Source organism: Talpa europaea (genome assembly GCF_964194135.1).
Source record: "Talpa europaea genome assembly, chromosome: 13".
NCBI lineage: Eukaryota > Metazoa > Chordata > Mammalia > Eulipotyphla > Talpidae > Talpa > Talpa europaea.
Window position 1 is genome coordinate 81,640,764 of NC_140080.1, and position 24,985 is coordinate 81,665,748.

The window sequence follows — 24,985 nt, forward strand, 5'->3', positions numbered from 1 at the left end:
CAGCGCGCCCAGGGTTTCCAGGCAATGTCCCTCCTGGGGTATCCAGTGCGGTAGGAGCTCTGGGGTGCTGGGGTGGGCTTGGGGGAGTGTGCGCGGCGAGCGCGGTCCCTGCTGCGGGGCGACCCGGAGGAACCCGGCTGCCGAGTCCACGCGGAGGGTGTGCGGCGCTTTCATTCAAACTTTGGGGAGTCTGGGTTCGGCGTCAGTGAAGGTGTGACCAATCAGAGTCCTTGGGGTCGAATAAATTATGTAAATTACCATCTGGCGATGGGTCAGATGACTCGGATACTTTAAAAAACTCCTTGGCCGGGAACGCTCTTGTGTGGCCGTGAGGGTGGCGAGCCCGGGTCCCCGGCGCGCGACGCCAGCGAGGGCAGCTCTGGTCCCCTCGAGCGCCTCCACGCGTCTCCCCGCCGCCCCGCGGCTCAGTTTAGCCAAATTTTTATTTTCCACCTTTTCCACCTTCAGGCTGTCCAAACCACCGGCCTCTGGTGGCAGGAAGGCTCTCACCTGGGGGGTCTTATCGACTCGGATTGCTGGGGACCTGGAAAAGTGTTTTCATTTTTTAAGACTCCTGATCCCGGGAGGGGGTGTGGGTGGGAAGGATGCGGAACTCGGTTCCCCTGCTGTGCCTCTGGAACGTCTATTGTTGCTTTGCGGCGGGAAGCACCTCACCCCCTGGTCCCGAGCGCCGACTGCAAGGTAATGCGCGTTTGTTTCACGGCTCTTCCCCCACATTTCTTTCCTGTGCCGAGGCCCCTGCGCCCTGCCCACCCTTGTGCAGTCCCTCCTCCTTTCTGCAAGACCCTCCTGCCTGTCCCGCTGCACTGCCAGTTTGCTTCTCCCGAGCAGCTCTGTCGCTACCCGGGCATCCCCAGCAAGGGGATGCAGAGGCTGCAGTTGGCCAGTGGGCTCGCGGGTGCTGGCTCTGCCTAGCACCCCTCTCCGTTATATGATTCCCTTAATCGGTGCTGTCCAGTTGGCGGCTGGCAGTTCTTCAACCGTGTCCACGTCTTTAAACCTACAGGTTTTCTTTTTCTTTTTTTTTTTAAGATTTATTTATTGATGCATACAAGGACGGGGGTACAGGCCAGAGGTAGAGGGGTGAAAGGATTCACGGGAGACAAAGGGGAACAGAACAGGAAGATTGACTGAAATACACTGCTGAGGGGAGCAGCAGGTGAGACAGGAGAGGTCTGCTGCACCATGTGGGTAGCTCCCTGGCCCTGTGGGTAGCTCCCTGGGGATCGAACTCATGCTGCAGTGGCTGAGGTAAGCTTCATAGGTTGCATCTTAACCCCTTGCGCCACCAGGAAGGCCCTCTTTTTTTTTTTTTTTAAAGATTTATTTATTTATGCAGGCAAGAGCTGGGGTACAAGCCAGAGATGCAGGGGAACCACCAGAGACAGAGCAGGGAACAGAACAGGCAGACTGAAATACACTGCTGAGGGGAGCAGCGGGCGAGTCAGGAGAGGTCTGCCTTGCCATGTGGGTTGCTCTCTGGCCGGGGATCAAACTCGTGCTGCAGAGGCTGTGGATTGCTTCATAGTGTGGTACTTAACCCCTTGCGCCACCACGGACGCCCTAAACCTCCAGGTTTTCCAGGTAAGAAGGTTGGAGGAGCTCTGTGGCCTGGTGCCTCTCCTTTTAATCTTGCCAAGGAATTTTGAAAGTGAAGGTGGCAAGGGCAGCTGTTTCAGGAGTTTTGCTTTCAGGGAACAGTTGGCACATAGTCTAAAGAGAAGCTGCTGGGCTTCTTCGCCCAGGTGGCCAGCCTCCTCCTCTCTGATACTCTTTGAACACCCTCCCTCCTTCCTTCACTTCCCAGCTACTAGATTTCTTCCTTCGGGGTTCTATAGGGCTGGGTTTGGAAGAGTCTGAGAGAGGGGTGGGAAAGCATGTCTGGGGTGGGAGTGTGGGTGGGAAGTGAGGGTAGGGTCACCCAGCTGGAGTTTCAAGTCAATTAGTTAAGCAGTGGGGAGCCGAGGAAACCTGGAACTCCACCCCATTATTTCATCTTCTATGCTTCTGCTGAGGTTGGGCTAACTGATGTTGGCCCCGTGTCAGCTTCTGTAGGTGTGGAAGGGTTAATTTGACCGAATGGGAAAGTCTTGCTTTTTGCTTTTCTCAACATATTTGCAACTCTAGCAAGGCTAACTAGAAGTCTGTCCTGGGGTAGTGGCCTCTCTAACCCTTCTCTTATAAAGTGTTAATGTTCCTTCCAGCTTGTGTCATCTGCAATTCTGAGTATTTGTGAACCACTTAATTCATTCCTAAGAGTATTTATGTCAGGCACTTTTATAGGAGCAGTGAACTAAATAAATAAGTAAAAACCCCTACCTTAGTGGATTTTGCATTTCAGAGGTGGGAAGATGATATACTAATAAAAATATGTAAGTGATGCTCAGTGCTGTGGAGAAAAGTGATGTAGAGGAGGAAGGTGTGGGGTGCTGGCAAGAGAAGGGGGTGCAATTTTAATCTCAAGCTTTCCTCATTGAGAAGTTGACCATTGAGCAAAGTACCAGAGGAAGTGAGAGGAAGCGAGAACAGCTTCTAGGGTATTGGATCAGCAGTCCTCAGCCTCAGGGGTGCCAGTGCCCTGGGCTGGCAGTGGTAGGAATGAAAGTGGAGCAGGCTGGGGTCAAAGAAGGCCAGATGCTAAGGCCAGCCTTTCATGCCCATATGTCGGTTCATCCACAAATCTGTCCCAGGAAGCCAGTGGGCTCCTTCCCCTTTACTACTATGCTTTTCCCATGTGGCCTCCGTGCGAGTGACTCTTTGGGGAGGTGTCAAATGAGCTTTGTCCATGGTTCAAATTTCCGCCAGTTGGGACTTTTGTTCATTACTTTAATGTCAAACTTCGGCTGGTGTGTATTTAGTTGCATTTTCTGGAACTTTATCCTTTTTACATCTGGTACATTCTTATCCTCCCTCCCAACCCCTTCGCCACCACCCTCTACCACGCCAGGCTCTCTATGTGTCCACTTGCAGCTTAACTGTGGGAATCAATTCAGCTCCTGAATTGATGGTCATTTGGTATCTCTTCCTCTGGTTTCTGGGTGACAGGAGAGGCTGATTTCTGACTTTCCAGGTTGTTATCAAGGAATGGTTTCCTGGATGGCTGGAGGAGAGCTAATGGAGTTTGTTTATGACCATGTCACAGCTGATAGCACCTTTCGTTGAAAAATCGTAGTAACATTGGCTGTGTTTGGAAGTGGAATGATCTCCAGGCTGTGTCTGAGCAGTAGAACTAGAAGGAACATTTTGCTGCTCTTGCGAGTTTCTCTGTGGCTTCAGTAATTTATTTAACTAACTAGAAGAATGTCTGGCACTGCAACAGGCCCTGAGGTCATTGGAGTAAGTGCTGGAGTGGAGAGGGAACACTAGGGAGCCCATTGTATAACAGGTCTATAGTTTCTTACCTCCAATTCCAAAATCCAAAATCTCTCAAAATTGGAAAATTTGTTTGGTGTCTAGTTTGGCAGCAAGTTCTGGCCTTTTTTCATTTGAACTTATTTGGCAGCAAAAATGGACCTGAGCAGACAAGCTATTAACAATCTTTATTTTTGCCTCTATGTGTGAGTAGTCATGTATTTCCCTACAGAAATATTAGGGTATTTGATTAATGCCCCATATTCCATACAGTGCATATATTTCATATATATATGTATCTATGCCCCATATATGTTATAGAATATATTGTTTATGTACCATAATGTCTTTCTAAAATCTGAGAATTTTAAATTCTGACACTCAACAGGTCCCATGCATTTCAGGAAAAGAGTTGAGGACCCATACTCAAAAACCAGCAACTTGAGGGAAGGATGGGGAACTCATTTTCTTTCTTTTTTTTTTTTTGAGGCATGTATTTTTATTTATTTGTTTGTTTATTTATACAAGCACTGGGTACAGTCAGAAGCGCGGGAGGGTGAGAGAATTCACCAGAGCCAGAGCGGGGAGCAGAGCAGACAGAAGGACCGAAGTACACTGCTGAGGGGAGCAGCGGGGTTCGGCAGGAGAGGTCTGCGCGCCATGTGGGACCCTCCTCTGGTGGCCGGGGAGCAGCCGGGGATTGAACCGGCGCCGCAGAGGCTGCGGGCGGCTTCGCAACCCAGCGCTCAACCACTGCGCCACCGGGGAGGCCCAGGGAACTCATTTTCATAGGGAAGAAGAAAGAAAAGCAAGAGAGAGCTCTTTATTTCTGTCACAGTAATTAAATATACCAGTGATTAATGAATTCTCTTAAATCTAGAGATCTTCCTTTTATGATATCTCTGCAACTGTCTTAGGAGGTGAGGAGGAAACATTTAGCAAAACATTTATAAAAACTGGAAGTAATTTGCTGCGGTTGAACTAGCATCGGATCCCAGATGTCTCACTACCAAGCCTGTGTTCTATTCTTTTTCCACAGATGAGCACCACAGACCCAGAGAGGTGCAGACTACTTCCAGCCTCCCTGTGAGATTTAACCTCCGCACCTCTCAGGACCCGGAACATGAAGGATGCTACCTTTCCTTTAATCACAACGAGCTCTCAGAAGACTGTGGCTTCAACATGACAGCTAAAACCTTTTTCATCATTCATGGGTGGACGGTGAGCCAGGGAAGAAGCCCTCAGCTTTGAAGATTGGGTTTCCTTTGTTTTGTTCATCAAAAAGAATATTGGTGCTTCCACATTTCACTCTCTCGCCCCTCTTTTCTTGTGGGCTGCTTGTATTGCAGACAGCTGTGAAGAATGTAATGGGTACTTCGCTGAGGGGGCAATCTAGACCCCAGCAGGGTGGTATTTAAGGCTGGCACACAGCAGGCTTTCAGAAAGTGGCGCTCCTGAGGGCAGCAGCCCAACTCCTCTGGTTCTTAAGGACCTCTCTAATTGCACTTAATTACACTGGTCAACCACTGCCTTGCGGGGGCCATCCCTCCACGAGATCTGAGCTGAACTGAAGCGACTTGCCTGGCTCGGAGTCTATGAGGAGCCAGCTGGCCGGGGTTGCTGGTTGGGCTGGCATGGTGCCCTCCTGTTTGCATAGAGATGGCTCCATTTAAAGGCATTGGGTTCTTTATGTGCCCTCGCTGAGCAATTCACATTGAAAGGCCCATGACAAACTTCAACAAAAAGGGGCTTTAACACTCAGCTTTAGAAGCTTTTGACCAGCAAGGGATTTATTCATTCATGTAATGACAGTCTGTAGGAAAATGGTGCCATTAAATGAGCAGGTTTCTGCTAGGGCTAATTGGGAGGGGACATTTCTCCTTTTAATGATGAGAAATTCATATCCGTTACATGCTTTTTGGGTCTTTCGGTCTATCACCAACTGTTGCGCTCTGGGGTCGTTTAGGGAGGTGCCTACCCACCAGCTAATGTGGTTGAAGAAATGATAAAGGGTCCGTCTATCTATTCTCACTCCATAGTCTATGCTCAGAATCATGCATTTGAACCTTTTAGAAGTCCCCTGTCAAAATGCAAATACAAACTGCCTGTAACTTTACAAATGTGTTGCATTCCAGAAAGTTCTTTTGTAATCTGTTTGGAACTTGGAACAGCGGTTTCTCATAGAAAAAAAGATTGTAAATGGAGTCTGGGTTCCCAGGCTAGGCACAGAAAATCTCTTTATCTAATAATGTGCTAGAGGATGGGTTTACAACCAGGCCTGGTCACCATATAACTTTGTTTCTGTGGGAAAATGTGTTCTGAGTTCTAATTTGGGATTCCAGAGATAGAGCTTCCCTAACTCTGGGCTCAAGAGGGGTGGCAGAGATGGGTTGTGGGAAGGAGTCATTTGTTAACTCTGCATTTGCCTAGGAGACAGCATCTCCCTGCATCTCTGAGACAGAAGCTCATTCTCCAGAGCAACCCTTCCCAGCTGTCCTTGAACATGAACCAGGCCTTTGGCCTGACTATGACAGGGGCTCAGGCTCACCTTCTGCCAGTATTGCTACCAATGCATACCTCATAATGGCCTGACTGGGCAGTAGGGCAGCAGCATGGGCTACCAGATATGAAGGTTTTCTTTTTTTTTTTTTTTGAAGATTTATTTATTTATTTATTTATTTATTTATTTATTTATACAAGCACTGGGTACAGTCAGAAGCGCGGGAGGGTGAGAGAATTCACCAGAGCCAGAGCGGGGAGCAGAGCAGGCAGAAGGACCGAAGTACACTGCTGAGGGGAGCAGCGGGCGGCAGGAGAGGTCTGCGCGCCATGTGGGACCCTCCTCCGGTGGCCGGGGAGCAGCCGGGGATCGAACCGGCGCTGCAGAGGCTGCGGGCAGCCTCGCAACCCAGTGCTCAACCGCTGCGCCACCGGGGAGGCCCAGATATGAAGGTTTTCATGGGAAAACAGGTGCTATAAAGAGCAGTGGAAGACAAACACCCAGAAGTAGCCCTGCCCGCAGCTGGCCCTGCTCATGTGCAAGTGTTTGATCCCTGAGAATCCATAGTCAAGGTTCTGGAATCAGCTGGGGAAAGGGTCATGGAACTGAGTTCTACATCCATTAGGATTTCTGAAACCCAGAAATAAAGAAGAATAAACAAAATTTCTGTTTTCTCTTCTCTCTGCAGCTGGGAGGCATGTTTGAAAATTGGCTATACAATCTTGTGTCAGCCCTGCAGATGAGAGAGAAAGATGCCAACGTTGTGGTGGTTGACTGGCTCCCCCTGGCTCAACAGCTTTACACGCATGCTGTCAACAACACGCAGGTGGTGGGCCACAGCGTGGCGAGGATGCTTGACTGGCTGCAGGTAACTAGGGAGTCTCCTTTCACTGGCAGGATCTTGAACCCCAACCTGCTCAAGAAATTCAGGTCAGGCTGTGTTACAGTAAACTTCAGAAGTCTGATCCAAATCTTTGGGATTATGATTTTTACCAAATTAAGTTTTGTTTGAAATGTTTGCAAGCTGAGGTTTTTAGAGAGTTTTGGAATTGTTGAGCTATCTCTGAATTTTTCCTCTTTCTTTGTTTGCTAGAAGAAAATTTGCTATATCGGTTATTACTTGCTGAACTTAGAAACTCAGGCTCTTGGTTGGGTTGGGACCAGCGTACAATCTTAAATAACTATTGAAGTTGGCTCTTGCCATAGAAGGGTGGGGAGGGACTTGATTTAAACAAATCAAATGGCAAACAAATGGCAGCTCCAGTGCCTTGCTTAAAATATTATGTGTAGAAACCATATCTAGAGGTCATAAATGAACTTTCTATAGGTTAGTGATTTGCCCGAGTTGAGTGGACTTAACTGGGCAATTCCAGCCTGAATTCTTTTTGTCCATGGAATTGGATGAATTTTGGTCAGGATTTTGAGCTGTGCTTTAGTCCTCTGCTGAAGTTTTTTTTTTTTTTTTAAAAGATTTATTTATGCATAGAAGAACTGAGGTGTAGGCCAGAGGTGCGGGGGGTGAGAGGATTCACCAGAGACAGAGTGGGGAGCAGAACAGGCAGGTTGACTAAAATACACTGCTGAGGGGAGCAGCGGGCAAGACAGGAGAAGTCTGCTGCACTGTGGTGGTGATGGCAGTGATGCGCTGAGACTTAACCCCTACGTCACCCCTAGGCCCCTACCAAAGTTGTTTCATAGAGCTTGGTTACTGAGCCACAAGGTCAAATTCCCACCGCTCACACCCTACCAGGACACTTTGCTTCAGCTCTGGGGTCCCAGAGGGGCTGGTAGTGAGCAGGTTAGCAGCATCTGGGTTATCAGGGGTACATAAGGAGTGCACCAATGTAGGCTGTGGCTGGCACCAAGCCTTCACTGAGTCAGTTGCTTTGACCTCTACACTGTTCCTCTTACCCCCAATACTGCCAGAAACATAGCGAAGGGTCAGGTATGCAGCATCTAATCACACTCAACACTCTGCTACTAGCATTTGGCATTTGAAGTGCAGCCAAGTCCTTTTGACCTCCCCTCACCGGACTATGTCCCATCCCTGTTGCATTGCCAGGCATGCCAACCATACACCAGGAAGTCTCTGCCTCCAGTTCTGGTGTCTCCTCCTTGCTGTGACTGAATTGTTGGTGACCCTGTGCACTCAGGACCACACCTTTTTTATTTTAATATATGAGGCCATGCCTCATGTCTTTTATGATTCCTTCTGTTGCAATACTAATACACAGATTATGAGTGCATGAAATCAATAGCACATGGATGAATTTATCGGGTGGCAAACTCCATTCACACTCTTCTGTGACTTCTTGCAGGAGAAGGGTGATTTTTCTCTTGGAAATGTTCACTTGATCGGCTACAGCCTTGGAGCTCACGTGGCTGGGTATGCTGGCAACTTTGTGAAGGGCACGGTGGGCAGAATAACAGGTAAGCTTTGCTTCTTCTACTAACAGCTCACACCTGAGCACCTTTTAGCCTCTCCTTTCAGCCTCACCTTTTCTGAATCAGAATGCTCCCGAGTCACACAGAGGTAGCTTTGGAAGAAATCTGGAGAACCTCTAATATAGGACTTCTCAAATATCCTTTGTAGTCACAGAACCCTTTTTTCCAATTGAACTCATAGATGACCCCAGTATATAAAACGCATAGAAGAGAAGGTCTGACTGAAGCTGGGTATGTGGTGGGTGTGCTAACCTTGCTATTTGGACCTTCCTTTCCCTGGAGGAAACTCAGGGCACTAGAGAACCAAGGAACACAGTTTGAAAACCACTTGTTTAGTCTGATGGGTGAGGAGACACCCAAGGGCAAATTGCAAATAATGAAAGGACAGAACTAGTGTGGAGCCCTGGCCACAAGCTTCTGGGCCTCACTTCTGGCCTCTGTCCACGATGTTCCAGGACATCATTCAAGGGGAAAGAATGGTGGATTCCGTTTGAATTATTCTGCCTCTGATTTCCATTTCATCTACGAACAGCCTCTTTCTAGTGTCCATCTTTAAGATTTATTTATTTATTTATACAAGCACTGGGTACAGTCAGAAGCACAGGAGGGTGAGAGAATCCACCAGAGCCAGAGTAGGGAACAGAACAGGCAGACTGACGAAATACACTGCTGAGGGGAGCAGCAGGTGTGGCAGGAGAGGTCTGTCGCACCATGTGGGACCCTTGCTGGCGGCTGGGGATCAAACTGGGGCTGCAGAGGCTGCGGGCAGCCTCACAGCCCAGAGCTCAACTGCTGCACCACCAGGGGAGGCCCTTAGTTAATGCATTTATTAGGGATAATTACCTAATTAGAATGGGTGGTTCAGCTTTGTCATTAAAGGAAACTTTCTGGGACTGGTATCTAAGCTGTCAATAGAAAATTGAGCTTGGGCCTCCCCGATGGCGCAGCGTTTGAGTGCTGGGTTGCGAGGCTGCCCACAGCCTCTGCAGCGCCAGTTCAATCACCTGCCACCAGCGAGGATCCCACAAAAAAACAAACAAACAAACAAACAAATAATTGAGCTTTCCATCCTAGTGAGCTTTTGCTGTGAAAAATTGGATTAAATCATTTAATGATTCTAAAAAGTGGGAAAGATTCTCTTTCCCATTTTGGGGGTCCCTCAAATACATATATAAGACTTCCTCTAGGCTATAAAGAATGTCCTTAATCTTTATTTTTCTTCCTCAGTCTGGTGTACTCTCTCTCCCTCTCTCTCTCTCTCTCTCTCTCCCTCTCTCTCTCTCTCTTTTTTTTTACTGTCTCTGTCTCATCTCTAGATCTCTTTGATTTGCCATCACTTGAGAACATTATTTCTGATTGCCAAGACTTCGGGCCTGAGCCGTGTAAGCAGAAGGGATTGTGTGGCTTCACATGGCTGCTCATTAGCCTATTGCTTGTGCAAAGCTCTTTGGTCACTCTGGGCTCGATTGTCTGAGCACCTCCTCCGTCCCCCCACGGGAGACGTGATATTCAGAGCCAGGCAGGCAGGTTCAAACTATAGCACATGTAAGATCCTCACTGAAAGGCCAGGGCCCAGAGCCTTATTTGCCTGCAACAAGCTGCATATCTCCCCTCTCCCAGATTTCTAAATCTGAAATGAAATGGGGCAGCGAGGTGCTTTTCCGTGCTTTCTCTCTGCCTGTTTGGATGGCAGCTGCTGGGATGTGGGCTTTGCTGGCAGAATGCTAATCAGTGCTCTGAGCCCGCTGCACAGAGTGTGGGGCCTGCCTGTTCTGAGCACTCCCCTTCCCTCTGACCTTCCTCTGTGGAGCAGGAGTCTGGGGTGAGTGAGGCAGGAAGGAGTGGTGTCTGACCAGAGAGTCTTGGGCTCACCTGATAAATGCTGCTGTGCATGTCAGGTGGGGGAGGCCTGTGTACTCTCCTCTCCTCTCTGTTGAGGTAATTCCCATGAGCCTGGGGCCCAGGTGGTCCCAGTTCGTAAGAGGACCAGAGACTGCAGCTTGCTTGGGTTCCCAAGGCCAATCCTGCTGTGCAGTTGCCAGGAGGGGGTCCTTCAGGAGGGGATACCTGAACCTTAGCCTTGCTTGGATTAGAGGGTTGTAGGATGGGGTTTGCCAGAGTTTCACCTTCTTAGACTTCTCAGAGAATTCTGTGATATACTGGTGAAGTGGTCATATATTTCTAATTCAATTTGTGTCCAGTTAGTTATAAATAAATAAGCAAGAAGATTCATCTTTCTAAGAAATATTAATTAAGTGTCTACTATGTACAAGTTCTGGGATTGGTGCTGCCTAATAGCAAGTATCTACGCTTTCATCTCTAAGCTACATAGCAATTGGCCAAAGAGGTGCTTTGCAGTTCATTTAACTCATGAAAATGAGGTTTCAGTGATTAAACAACAGGCCCGATATCTCACACATTGGGAAGAAGAACTGGGATTTTTTTCCAGGCCGTCAGGTCCAGAGAACCACACTACCTCTCCTCTGCTGGAGGTGATAAAGTGACTGTTCTACATGGGTGAGAATGCAAAGCCCTGGAAGGTTTTCCAGCATGTGTACACATGTGTGTGCAAATGTGTGCAAGTGTGTGCATGTGTGTGATTTCCCTTTACCGGGCACAAACCCTTTGGAGGAGTTGGACTCAGTGGAAGGAAGGGCAGGCCTCTATCTTTTCCTTTTTTGGAGGAGATAAGTTCTCCCTCCCATCCCAAAAGGTAAAAGGTGCAACTTTTCCCCAGAGTCCGTGGACCCTGGGTATGTGTCAGACAGATCCGTCTGGTAGGTGAAGGCTCGGCCTGCCTGCTGGGGGCCCTCCAGAAGCCCGGCGGCCTGCATTCCTCCCACGCAACTTGGTTTCCATGACATTGACCGTCTGGTGGAGACTTTTGTTCACACCAAGCAAAGAGCCCCTCTCCTGTATAGATTGCAGATCAGAATGGTGACGAGGGGCCGGGAGAGGCTGCTTGTGTCAGGTCTGTTGTCCTCGCAGCTTCTAAAACTAATCACCCCGGGTTCTTCGGGAGGACATTGCTTTGGTGCCCTGGTTCTTTGGGGCCTAGGGCTCGGGATGGGCCCCCAAGCAGCCCAGGCTCTCTTTTTGCCTCTTTCATATATAAAATTCATTTAAACTTTTCCTGGAAACCAGAGTTGAATTCAGCTGCTACCTGTTTTACGAGGAATGAGTTCTGCAAGTTTACTCTGTGGTCTGGGTGATAGCTCTGTCTTGTGTTTATCCTAAAATTACCCCTGAAGGTTCACAGTGAGCTTCCTGGTGCTGAGTTTGGTGAACATGGGTCTATTACCCACCTCTTTCTCTGTTCTTGGTTGCTTCTTTTCCCTGCCTTGATTGCTCTAGATTAGGGTTTCTGAACCTATTCACGTTTTGGTCCAGATGATGCTTTGTTGCAGGAGAGGGCCTGCATGTATAGGATGTTTCCAGTACCCCTAGCTTAGAGTCAGCAGATGCTAGTAGCTTCTCTCCAGGACTTGTTCATTTAGGAGCAAAATCATTCCCAGGTGAGATGCTCTGGTCTAGACTAAACAAACCCTTTTCTCTGCTGCACATAGTTTTTTCCAGATTCTTCCTCCATGTCTGTAGACCAAAGAGCCTTCTGGTTTGGGATGAATCCAGTTCCCATAATTACTTGGGCTTGGTAGTAGTAGCTAGTATTTACATCGAGAAGCACATAATCACTGAATATGTCACATGAACTGCATGAATGAAGACATTTAGATTCATTTTTATGGGTGACACTGAAGCATGGAAACTTTTTTTTTAAGATTTATTTATGCAAGAACTGGGGTACAGGCCAGATGCATGGGAGAGTGAAGGATTCACCAGAGACAGAGCGGGGAACAGAACAGGTAGACAGACGAAATACATTGCTGAGGGGAGCAGCACACGACAGGAGAGGTCTGCCGTGCCATGTGGGATTTTCGCTGGCCGGCTGGGATGGAACCTGTGCTGCAAAGACTGTGGGCAGCTTCATGGTGTGGCGCTCAAACTCCTGTGCCACCAGGGAGGCACAGGAAACATTTTTTGAAATCTGGGCCTCAGATCACCCACTTTAGAATCACCTTGGGGAATAAATATGTTTTTCTGGGCTCTACACCAGAGGAGAATCTCTCAGGGGCCAGGAAATCTCCTAGTTATGCTTTGCACCTTTTTAATGTGAGTAGTTTTACATCATGTGGTTCCCAAATTAAAAGATAGTGACAGTCTCTCTTACTGTTGCCGCTTCCTGCCGGTTCCCTGCTTCCCTGGTGTGTCCTTGCAGGGTTTTTTGTAGCTACAGAGTGGGATCTGAATCAGGCTGCCAGGTGATATTTGTGCAGCTTCAAGTGTGAGAACCAGTGTTGTCTACTGTGCTGCTTCCTGCTCAGTACCAAAAGTTTGCAGGCAAAAAAGGTTTTTCCTTTGTGGCTATGAAATAGAGGAATTCTCAGGCCTGGATTGTGGGCTTACAGTGTCTCTGGTGTACTCTCCACTCTCACTGTCCCACCGGGGGTCTGATTCTAACTAAAGGAAGGGGGAGGGGAAGTCCCTCCAGAAGATGCAGGAGCATAGTTGATCTGTAAAAGGCCATGGGAGGTGGCAGTAAAGAGGATGAGTGGCTTAGTTTCAGCCAGGCTGAATCCTCTCTAGCACCACCCGAGTTCTGAGTCCACAGTTCCTTGAGTGCAGAAGTGAGCCTCATGGCTGCTTTTCCAAGTCAACTGCGATATCAGGACAGGCAAAGGCTTCAGAAGAATGTCAGTTCCTTGACTGCAGGCTCTTTGGGGCTGGGCTCCCAGGTCGGCTTCATTCTGCACATGTGGACTTGGCTTTAACTCAGGACTCCCTGACTTGGTTCACCTGACAGATGGTCTTGTCTCCCCTTCTGCTTTAGGTTTGGATCCTGCTGGCCCCTTGTTTGAAGGGGTGGACATCCACAAGAGACTGTCCCCTGACGATGCAGACTTTGTGGATGTCCTCCACACCTACACGACCTCCTTCGGCTTAAGCATTGGGATTAAGATGCCCGTGGGCCACATAGACATCTACCCCAACTATGGTGACCCCCAGCCCGGCTGTGATCTGGATAATGTCTGGGGGTCCATTGCAAATGGAAGTGAGTTCCTTACTTTTGTGCTTCATGGGGAGGTTTAACTCAGTTATCACATCTCCTAAATCAGAGAAAACTTTTGGGGTCCCCCATGGTTGTCCTTCAACCCTGTGTTTGCTGTTCTTCATCATCCCATAAGTCTGTTAATGTCCTGTTAACAGTAGTGTCTGCTCTGTTTTCTCATGCTCTGAGGTCACAAGCACTTAATCACTTAATATGTCACATGAACTGCATCTATTGTTGTTATTAATTTCTTTTGTTATTAATATCTTCTATAACACAAGGAATACATGTTTGTTGAAGGAAATCAGGCAATATAGAATTGCATAAACCCAAAAGTAAAACATCCTCCCTCAGCTCCTACTTCTTTTTTTTTTCCTCTGAGCTGAGAGAAAGGTTATTTTTATTTTATTCCTTTTGGTTTTACTAAATTTTTCTTCATTGTGGGCACTTATCACTTTTATTTTATTTATTTAAATTTTATTTTTTTTTCTTTTATAATTTTTTTTTTATATAGAGGCATTTTTTTTTTCTTTCTTTTTTTTTTTTATTTGTTTGTTTTTGTTTATACATGCACTGGGTACAGTCAGAAGCGCGGGAGGGTGAGAGAATTCACCAGAGCCAGAGCAGGGAGCAGAGCAGGCAGAAGGACCGAAGGACACTGCTGAGGGGAGCAGCGGGCGGCAGGAGAGGTCTGCGCGCCATGTGGGACCCTCCTCCGGTGGCCGGGGAGCAGCCGGGGATCGAACCGGCGCCGCAGAGGCCGCGGGCAGCTTCGCAACCCAGCGCTCAACCGCTGCGCCACCGGGGAGGCCCTAAATTTTATTTTTATATTCCCCATACAATTACAACCCCCTTATCTTGACCCCAAGCCCTCCTTTCCCCGCCCCCCACCTCCCATAGAGTGTCTCTGGTTCATAGTTGTTTGTTGATTTTGATATTTTCTTTCTTATAGTTATTCTTTTTCCTGGTCCCTTATTTAAGTTTTCTAGATTCCTGCTATGAGTGAGACCATCCGGTATTTTTCTTCACCTTTCTGGCTTATTTCTGCTCAGCTCCTACTTTTGCTCCTGCTCTTAACTCTTTAGGAATAGCCGATATGAACAATTTTGCGTGTATCCTTCCAGTCTTTTTTCTTTGAACATTTATTTGTGTGTGAAAAATCATTTCTTTCATTCTTTTGCAGTCTTTCTTTTTCAGTTATATTGTATTATGGACATTCTTAAAACATCAGTGCATATGGCTCTACATACCAACTACTCCTTACCTACTCACTGCCTTGGACCCAGGCAGCATTTTATTTTATTTTAAGATTTGTTTATTTATGCACCCAAGAACTGGGGTATGGGCCAGAAGTGTGGGGGTGAGAGGATTCACCAGAGACAGAGCGGGGAACAGAACAGGCAGATCGAATGAAATACACTGCTGAGGGGAGTAGCAGGTGAGTCAGGAGAGGTCTGATGCACCATGTGGGTTGCTCCCTGGCCAGAGATCGAACTCATGCTACAGTGGCTGCGGATAGCTTCATAGGTTGTGTCTTTTATTTTTTTTTAATTTAAGTTAATTAAAAAAAAATAATAGAAGCATAGGTTGTGTCTTAATCCCTTGCGCCACCAGGGAGGCCCCAGGCAGCATTTTTTTTTTTTTAAGATTTATTTATTCATTTATGCAAGCACTGGGTACAGTCAGAAGCACGGGAGGGTGAGAGAATTCACCAGAGCCAGAGCGGGGAACAGAACAGGCAGAGTGACGAAATACACTGCTGAGGGGAGCAGCGGGCGGCAGGAGAGGTCTGCGCGCCATGTGGGACCCTCGCCCAGTGGCCGGGGATCAAACTGGTGCTACAGAGGCTGTGGGCAGCTTCGCAACCCAGTGCTCAACTGCTGCGCCACTGGGGAGGCCCATTAGGCAGCATTTTAAATCCCCAGCCCCTGCCATCTCTCTCTACTGCTCTGCCCTTTGGATATTCCTCTCTGTCACCCAGTCTTAAGATTGTTACCCTGTCCCAATGTGATAATAGCCAAGTAGCCACACAGGATGTGAAGTCTATGCAAGGGGTAGTTCAACCCTGCCTGCCTCAGAGGATGTGATAAATGTATTTCTTAAGGATGGTTGTGTTAGTGAGGAAAGGGTGGGCATAGAATTTTTCTTAAGGTCCCAGGATTTATTTGAACTACTGACTTCTCTGGTTAGAAGAAATAATGATGTATCCTGGGCAAGAAAAGTCCCAATTATACTTCTTTTTTTTTTTTTTTTTTTTTTTTTTTTTTTATAGAGGCATGCTTTATTTATTTAGTTTGTTTGTTTGTTTGTTTATACATGCACTGGGTACAGTCAGAAGCGCGGGAGGGTGAGAAAATTCACCAGAGCCAGAGCGGGGAGCAGAACAGGCAGAAGGACCGAAGGACACTGCTGAGGGGAGCAGTGGGCGGCAGGAGAGGTCTGCGCGCCATGTGGGACCCTCCTCCGGTGACCAGGGAGCAGCCGGGGATCGAACCGGCGCCGCAGAGACCGCGGGCAGCTTCGCAACCCAGCGCTCAACCACTGTGCCACCGGGGAGGCCCCCAATTATACTTCTAACTTTGCAACCAATTGATGATGTGATCCCAAGCAAGTTACTATGGACTTTTGGATCATAATCTATAATTGAGGATTGGAGAAGAAGAATAGAGTCAGCAAACATTTTCTTAAGGGGTCATCTAGTAAATATCTTAGTCTTTGCAGAACACAGTCTCTGTTTCAAGTACTCCACTCTGTTGGGGCACGAAAGCAGCCACAGTAATGCATAAACAAATGAACTGCATTCTAATCAAGCTACTTGAAAAACAGGCAGCCAGTCTGCAAGCGATAGTTCACTGAGCCCCGGACTAGATGATGTTTAGCATCTGATCTATATCCAGCATCTTGTGACCTGACAACCTAATCAGGACCTAGTCACTCCTACTGCACAACTGGTCTTCATCACCCTGTTTAGTGCTCATTGTATGCTCACACTTGCTCTTCGTTGCGTGGTGTGTATTAGTGCTATCTTCTCACCTGGAGAGCAAGCAGGTGTATGCTGGGAATGGTCTTTAATTTTACACCCTCCTAGGAGCCCAGTCTGTCACTGGGAATGTGTTGAGAATGATTTAAAAAGCAACAATAAAGTAAAAAAAAAATAGCTATTATCGATGAAATGTACTTATTGACTGAATAGGCAAATCTTGGAGAAGTGGCTCAGCTCGTATCGTCTCTCTCTTCCTCCCACAGAACTTGCCGAGGGGATAAAGTGTGAACATGAGCGTGCCATTCACCTCTTTGTTGACTCCCTGGTGAATCAGGACAAGCCAAGCTTTGCATTTCGGTGCACAGACTCGAACCGCTTCAAAAAGGGAATCTGTCTCAGCTGCCGGAAGAACCGTTGTAGTGGCATCGGCTACAATGCTAAGAAGATGAGAAACAAGAGGAACTGCAAGATGTACTTAAAAACCCGGGGTGGCATGCCTTTCAGAGGTAATTCTCAGACCACATGAGCCTGACTTTCCTCTTTTCCTTCCTCTAAATACCATGTTGCAGAACAAGGTACATCCCAGCCCGGGAGGTGTGGTTGGCACAGTTAAGTCATTGCAAGTCAGGCTGTGTTGTGCATGCCCTGGGAAAGTTCGTCTTTAAAAATAAATAGTGGGGGGGCCTCCCCGGTGGCGCAGTGGTTGAGCGCTGGGTTGCAAAGCTGCCCGCAGCCTCTGCAGCGCCGGTTTGATCCCCGGCTGCTCCCCGGCCACTGGGTGAGGGTCCCACATGGCACGCAGACCTCTCCTGCCGCCTGCTGCTCCCCTCAGCAGTGTACTTCGGTCCTTCTGCTTATTCTGCTCCCCGCTCTGGCTCTGGTGAATTCTCTCATCCTCCTGCGCTTCTGACTGTACCCAGTGCTTGTATAAATAAATAAAAAATAAATCTTTAAAAAAAAATAAAATAAATGGCGGGGACTCCTTTCATGATGTCGATGATCACTCCATGAGCACAATATCAGTATCTTAAAGTTTTTTTTTTTATTTATTTATACAAGAACTGGGGTACAGGCCAGATGTGCGGGAGGGTGAGAGGATTCACCAGAGACAGAGCAGGGAACAGGACAGGCAGACTGACGAGACACACTGCTGAGGGGAGCAGCGGGTGCAGCAGGAGAGGTCTGCTTTGCCATGTGGGATTCTCGCCAGAAGGCCGGGATTGAACCCGCGCTGCAGAGGTTGTGGACAGCTCCACAGTGCGGTGCTCAACCGCCTGCGCCAGCAGGGAGGCCCACAATATCAGTATCTTAAATTTCCATCTTGTGTTGAACTTCTCAAAGTTGTTTCATATTTGTTTTCTCATTTGATTGGCACAATATACCTGAGGTAGGACCAACAGGGGATAGAAATGATATCTTGCATTTTAATACAATATTGTAAAACATAAGGTTTTGTGGTTTTTATGGGTGTTATTTTACATGTGAAGAAGTTGAAGTTAATATCTTGGTCCCTAACTCAAGATCAAGCAGCTAGAAAGCAGCTGGGCAGCCATCCCCTGAAGTTCTCCTCAATCCCCAGTTCAAGGCTCTACTTCTGGACTTTCATGATCTCTTCTGCCACTGGACTGGAGATGGGAGGCCCTGCTGGATCTAAGAGATGACACTTCTGGCTTAGGTCAGGGTGCCCTGAGATGATGTTCAAGTGTTTGTTCAAATGTTCTGCTTTGTTCTGCTGTCTCTGCAGTTTACCATTATCAACTGAAAATCCATATCTTCAATTATAAGAACGTGGCAGAAATCGAGCCCACCTTTTATGTCACCTTATATGGCACCAACTCAGACTCGCAGTCTCTGCCTTTGGAAATGTAAGTCATGAGTTTGCTTTGCTGGGCTTAGGACAAAGAGCACATTGGAGTGAGGAGAGAGTGTGGAGCATGCGAGTAAGTGCAGGAGAGAGTAGCCAGCCTACCTGGGGAGGAGCTGGGTTGTTTCCTCAAGCCTCTGGAGTCCTTTCTCCTGTTGCACACCCCCCCACCCCCCACCCCCATCAAATCCTTGACTCAGAACCTTCTGGGAGGGAAGGTCCTGGGCTGAATCAGCAGCGTGAGAAGCTGCTGGAGCAGCTGGGCAGAAACCGCTGGCTCATTTCAGACAACATCTGACATCTGAGGCTTTAGGAAATTTAGAACTTCGTCATCCCTGGACTATTTCTAATGATCCGTGGGAGGGGCACGTAGCAGTCGGTATGCATTTGTACTCATGAGGCAAAGCGCCAAGCTGAGCAATGTTGGGAAACAGAAGTAACATCATCAGAGTACCTTGTTTTCAGGGTTCGGGGTCTGCCTGGGAGACTAGGTCTTCATGTACACGCTTGTGAGATGAATTGACCAGGCAGGCCCTGCCATGTGACACATGGGAGGGACAGAAGGAGGGGTGAGTGGTTTTCAGAGAGACAGGGGCCAGAGCGCTGAGAGGAGGAAGAAGCGGCTGTTGAATGAGATGGGACTTTTTTTAAATTGATTGTATTCTTATTGCACTAACATTGGTTTATGACACTGTACATGATTCAGAGGTATAGCTTCCCACCTCTTCAGATGTATGTCACCACCCCCACCCCACTACCAAGGCACCCTGTCCTCCACCTTAGTCCATCGCCCCCCCCCTTTACTGCCCAACCTCCCAAGTTCCCCCTGTGGTAACTTCAGTTCCACAGTCAGATTTGCCTTGGCTTAATTTTGTCTGTTCTTTTGTTTTATTTCTCTATATTCCACATACGAGAATATAGAGGGGGACAGGACTTCTTTGTGCTTCCTCATTTCTGCTCTTCCTTGGTTCTGTCGTCTCAAGAAGCAGTATAAATAGGGAGATGCTCAGAAAGGGTTTTGATCAGAAATTGGGGTACTATGGGCAAAGTTACCTCTTAGTATGGGGCATGGCTGAGCTTCCACCCGGCTTGGGGGGTGGGCATGGAGGGCCTGAGGCAGGCAGAGTCCTCATCCTGGATTCTCTGCAGTCACTGTGGAGCCAGTACTAAGGCAGGGAAATGAGCTCAGCTTCCTCTCACCTTGCAGAGTGGAGCAGATCGGGTTGAATGCCACCAATACCTTCCTGGTCTACACCGAGGAGGACTTGGGCGACATTTTGAAAATCAGCCTCACCTGGAAGAGGACCTCTGATTCCTGGTACTATGTGTGGAAGGAGTTTAGAAGCTTGCTGTCTCAGCCTCATAACTCTCCGCAGGAGGTGAACATCAGGCGTATCCGGGTCAAGTCCGGAGAAACCCAGCAGAAGTGAGTGCCCTTTGGCCCATGACTTTCCCCTGCCTTGTCAGTGGTGCGCAGAGAGCAAACTGCTGTGTCCTTTCCTTCACTAAGCCTGCAAACTCAGTCCTTGTGCAGCAGGGCACATGGGTAAAACCTCAGCAAGGTGAAGAGAATTCCAAGTCAAGCCCTCTATCAGCTGTTGTGCAACTTGAGCCCTGATCACAGCCTTGGCTGTGAGGGGTGGGCAAGTGAGGACTGGAATCCAGTCCTTGTTTTGTTTGTCAGGCTCTGTGTTCACCTGGAGGCGGGGGGGGGGGGCGGGCGGGGGGGGGCGGGTGGCCTTCGCTGTTTAGGAGCACAGGCTTGCTGATCTGTTTGCTCCACGGTCCGAGCAACCAAAGTCTCCTTGCTCCTATCCAGGGCAAACCAGAGTCTCAAATCCAGGGAGCCCCCAGACATGAGGTCTGCCGGGGACACTGGTGTGTCTAGCATCCTATTTTCAGAGCATTGTAAATAAGTTCTCCTTCGGAAGCTCTGAGTCAGGCATTCAGGGCAGGCATCTTAACAGCAAGTGACAGAGAATCCTCTGTGCTCTGCCAGGTGATAGTTTCTCCAGATCTTTTAACCCCAATCCAGCATGAAAAATCCAGACCTTTATATGTCAGTCCCTAAAACCGTGACCTGAGTCCTTGAGCAGCCTTATTTCTAAGTAGAAACCAAGGAAGGTTGGGAGGCTTTTGTCAAGTGCTCCTTGGCCCTGTTCTTTTGCAGACCTCTGGGAGGGTGCTGCCAGCCTAGGGCTGGTAGGAAGCAGCCTCCACCCCCTCTGCACCTCCTGCATTTTCTGTATTGCAGTTCTTCATGTGTTCTGTTCCCACACATCACCTATGGCACAACTTGGTTTCCAGGAATGGAGAGTGGAGGCTTGGGGCCCTCATCTGAGTGATTCTGGTCTAGAAAACTCTGAATTAGGGGTGTCAGCTACGGTTATGTTAGCACCAGGACTCATCTAGATAATTATGTCTTTTTCCTTCTCTGCGTACTTATAAGTACAAGCACTTACTGTGCTTCTAATGAAGCTGGGGTGCTGGTGGCAAAAAGATGAACACCTTTTTTCTATATTTTCTATATTCTATATTTTATAGAAAAAGGAACATTTCTATAAAATATTATAAACAGAACTGAACATAGAGGCTTAAAAATGGAAATAGTTTTCTGTAAATATTGGTTTCAGGTACAAGATTTTTAGAAAGAAAGACATGACAGAGAGAGCTGAAGCTCTCTTAGTGCCCTTCCCCTTCAAATGATCTATTTCAATTTATTCTTCCCACATTAGCTAATGTTGATATTACTGGACTTCTTGACTTTCACATCTTTAGTGCTTCTGATTGCATCCATGACAATGTACAGAATTATTTTGGATGCTTCTGAAGTTTACACTAGTGAATGTAATATTTAACAAGTTTTTTTTCCCCCAACATTTTTTATGACATTTATTCAATACATATAGGTCCTGTCCATGTTTAACTCCTTTATGTGAACTGTCACCATATAAACAATAGTTTCACCATTGTTTTGGCTGAATGTTTAAGTTGTTACTAAATTTTTGCTGTCACAAATAGTGCTGAGATGAACATTTTTGTATATTTCCCTTGTGCAGGTATGTGAAGGCTGTTGGGGGCAGGTGTGTTAAAAAGCGGCATTGCTGGGGTATAGTGTATAAATCCTCCAACTCCACTAGGTATTATTAAATCTCTCACTGTAGAGAAACGTATATCATGTGTATAATGTACAAACGTATATAATGTATATAATGTGTTAAAGTAAGACAAAACATTCATTATTGATTCCATGCCATAAGAAGTAACAATAGTCACAAAGCAACATTTATGTAAGGATATGATTTTTTATGAAATGGAGAGGTCAAGGAAAGGTTAGATTAAAAAGGGCTGGGGTCAGGGAGGCTTTGGAGGGACAGGTAGGGCAGGCTTAGGGATGGGCAGAGAGAAGGGATTTGATTAAAGGCTACGTGACTGAATCACGGGAGACCTAAAGCAAGCCCAGGCTTAGGGTGCTCATAGTCTAGGGTCCCGGGAGTTCTGCAGGCTCTGGATTTAGAGTGAGGCGCCATGAAATCTACTCTCTTCTCCTTGCTTTGTCCACCTTAGATGTAGATGCTGCCTGGCTGACATAGCCATGTTCCTTCCTCTGGAGTTTTGGGGGCTACATCGATGGTTTCTTTCTCCTCCTAGGTTGACTTTTTGTGCAGAAGACCTTGAGCATACCAGCATATCCCCGGGGCAAGAGCTCTGGTTTCACAAGTGTCTGGATGGCTGGAGAAGGAAAAATGAAATCAGGTAACTGGTGCTTTCTCCTACCTCACTTAGCATGTGCTGGTTGTGGGTCTGGGCGTGGGGACAAAGCAGGAAGAAAATGGGTAAAAATCCCTTCCTTTGGGAAGCTGATCTTCTGGTGGCAGGAGACAGAACACTAGGGCACTATATAGGAAGTCGGAGGGTGTTCAGTACCTTTGCCTCTGTTGTTCCTCACCTAAAGTTGCCGTAGCCGAGCCCTGCTGAAATGGTTCTTTCAGTGACTACATCCTGGGCCCAATCCCTCATATTAAAATGAACTTCTCTGTAGTGATGGGGGTTGTTGGGAAGGTTCTACGGTCCCCAATGTCCTTCTGGGCACCAAGTCAGAGTGGGGAGTAGAGTGGCAAAGGGAAAGAACAAGGTGTAGTGCCCTTTTGAGATTTTCTGGAACCCAGGTTGGTGTGAGTTATATTAGTAACAGTCCTTCCTCTTTTTATTTTAAGATTTATTTTATTTATTTATGCATACAAAAGCTGGGGTCTAGGCCAGAGGTTTGGGGATTGGTGGTGATGGCAGATTCACCAGAGACAGAGTGGGGAGCAGAACAGGGAGATCTACGGAAATACACTGCTCAGGGGAGTAGTGGGTGAGACAGGAGAGGTCTATGCGCCATGTGGGTCAGCTCCCTGGCTGGGGATAGAACTCATGCCGCAGTGGTTGGTGATAGCTTGCTAGTGTTGAGACTTTAACCCTTGTGCCACCAGGGAGGCCTAGTCTTCCCTCTTTTTGAGAAGCAGAAATGTCCCCGTGTGGGGCTGAATTAGATAAAACGGTTGTCTTGCTTCAGTGTCCCATCATGCCAGAATTGAGGAATATTGCTTTCATGGTGGGAGGCAGGTATAGGTGCATCTGAAAAGGGAATCTGCCACACAGCCTGTGAACTTAAATGCCTGCTGAGGAGGAGGGAGATGGGCCCCTCACTGATCCCCGATTCCTTGCCCCAACCAAGGTCCTAGATAACAATGCTGTTGCCATAGGCTGAGCACGTAACATATGCCATACCATCATTTCATTTACTTTTATCATCAGCTCCATGACCCTGGTGTTGTTAGCCCTGTGTGCAGTTGGGGAACCTGAGACGGGGGAGGTTAGGTCACTCTTTCCAGACCCCCTCAGCTGATGGTGGCAGAGTTGGATCTGGAGCAAGTGGGTCTACTCTGAAGCCTGTACTCTTTAGCCATGGAGGTTTCACGAGTTCAGATAAATCGCTTCACTTTGGTCTGGGCATCAATTATCAAGCAGCTGGGCCCAGACTGGGGTCCCCTGTGATTAACCGTCTGCCAACCTTGAGGGCCAGGTACCTCCCAGCTGCTCTGTCTTGCGTTCAGGACCATCCACACGACCACAAGCTCAGTGATCACAGGGCTTGTGGGATTCCGAGAACTGCTCATTTAATTAAGCAACTCAGTCTAGTGAGGGTTCAAGATTTTCAACTATAATAATCATTTGAATTCTTTGTGTTTGCATTCAAATTTCTACCTTCCCAAGTGTGTCCACATATATTGCCTTTATTGATCGTCTGGAAAGATTGCTATTCTTATAATTATTCTTATGATAAGATATTCTATTTTTCTGCTTCAGAACTTTGTAACAGTTGAGAACAATAGAAATCACCTCATTTCACCTCTTGGAAGAAGAAGTTGTCTATCCTTTTTCCCCCAAAGGAGCAGAAAACAATAGGAGCCCACATAACAAATTTACACAAGCTCAGGGAATTCCTGGACACACAGTATGCCTTAGTAGTCTCTCTACTGACCTGAATGCTGTTCACCACCTAGCCATTGATAAGGAGCCTGAGGTTCAAAGAGTTTCAATAGCCTCGTAAGGAGGCAGGGCCTAGAATCAAGATCTCTTGATTCTGTCTCACCTACTTCCTACCACACAGCAGTCTCTCTTGCAATTCTAGATCAAGGCAAGGGGGCTCTGATGGTTCTTCCCACAATTGTGTGTGTGTGTGCATGCGTTTGTGTGCATGTTTCGGCGGGTGTTGTGATAAATATTTATCCACCACCCCTGTGGTGCATGGAACTAGGCCCTGGGGAGGGCTCCAGCGTGGCGATTCTCCAAGCGAATCTGTGGTTTGTTGGGGTTGGGGGAGAAAGAAGCCCTTGGGCTCTTTTCCATTTGCTCTGAAAGGGAAGCATGTAAAAGCATTGGATAGGTAAGAAAGCTTGGTCTTGGGCTAAACACAGCAGGCCCTCAACATGGCTGGCTGCGTGTTTGTGAAGCAAGTTAATGAAGGCCACTGTCTCATGTTTCCTTTCAGTCCGACCTGGGCACATCTCTGAGTGTGCCTGGCAGCATGACCTGCCTCCTTCCAAGCACACAGAGAAGAGTTACGGCTGAGGACCCGCCTGATGGAAGGACCTTCTTGGCCTTGACCCTCCAGCACCAGGAAGCAGCGGCATACTGTGTCCAGGCCTGGGCCTCCTATGATGGCTGGGACTGCTCATTGGAGTGGACCATGGCCTGGGGTAGTTCCTGCTGTTGCTCTAGGCTAGTGCTGACTCGAAGCGTAGGCAGAGGGCTGAAGGCCCCCCTCTCGTGCACACCTAGCTGCTGACCCTGGGCTTAGTTAGCTCTGCAGTGACTGAGCAGAGGCGTCAGCTGTTTGGCCTGCCTTGAGCCACCTTTTTCAGAGCCACCTTCTGCTGGGTGCTGACCTGGTCCAGGATGACAGACTTGTGGTCTTGTTACCCAGAGAGGTGAGAGTAGGTCTGGGGTGCTGAGGCCCTCATTGTTAGGGTTCAATGGGCTGCACTGATCAATACTGGTTACTTTCCCAATACTCTGTCCTGCCCCCCAACCTACTCTTTAAAGCACACATCATTGGCTTTAAAACTTTTCTGTTGTTTACTTTTTGATAGGACAAATGTTTTTAAGCACTAAAAATTACTTAGCATATGGCATTAGATGCATTACTGAAACTCTCCTGACTCT

At 47.7% G+C, this 24,985-nt stretch overlaps 1 protein-coding gene across 1 annotated transcript; it reads left to right on the forward strand.

The window, feature by feature from the left end:
• Positions 1 to 605: 605 nt before the first annotated feature.
• Positions 606 to 22,078, forward strand: LIPG (lipase G, endothelial type; the record flags this gene model as incomplete). The annotated part of the gene is made up of 9 exons (XM_084252435.1): positions 606 to 702; positions 4,412 to 4,593; positions 6,561 to 6,740; positions 8,191 to 8,302; positions 13,206 to 13,427; positions 16,671 to 16,913; positions 18,152 to 18,272; positions 19,479 to 19,697; positions 21,923 to 22,078. 9 exons carry the CDS (start codon positions 606 to 608, stop codon positions 22,029 to 22,031), a joined length of 1,485 nt encoding a protein of 494 aa, XP_084108561.1. The 3' UTR covers positions 22,032 to 22,078.
• Between the last annotated feature and the right edge of the window lie 2,907 nt (positions 22,079 to 24,985).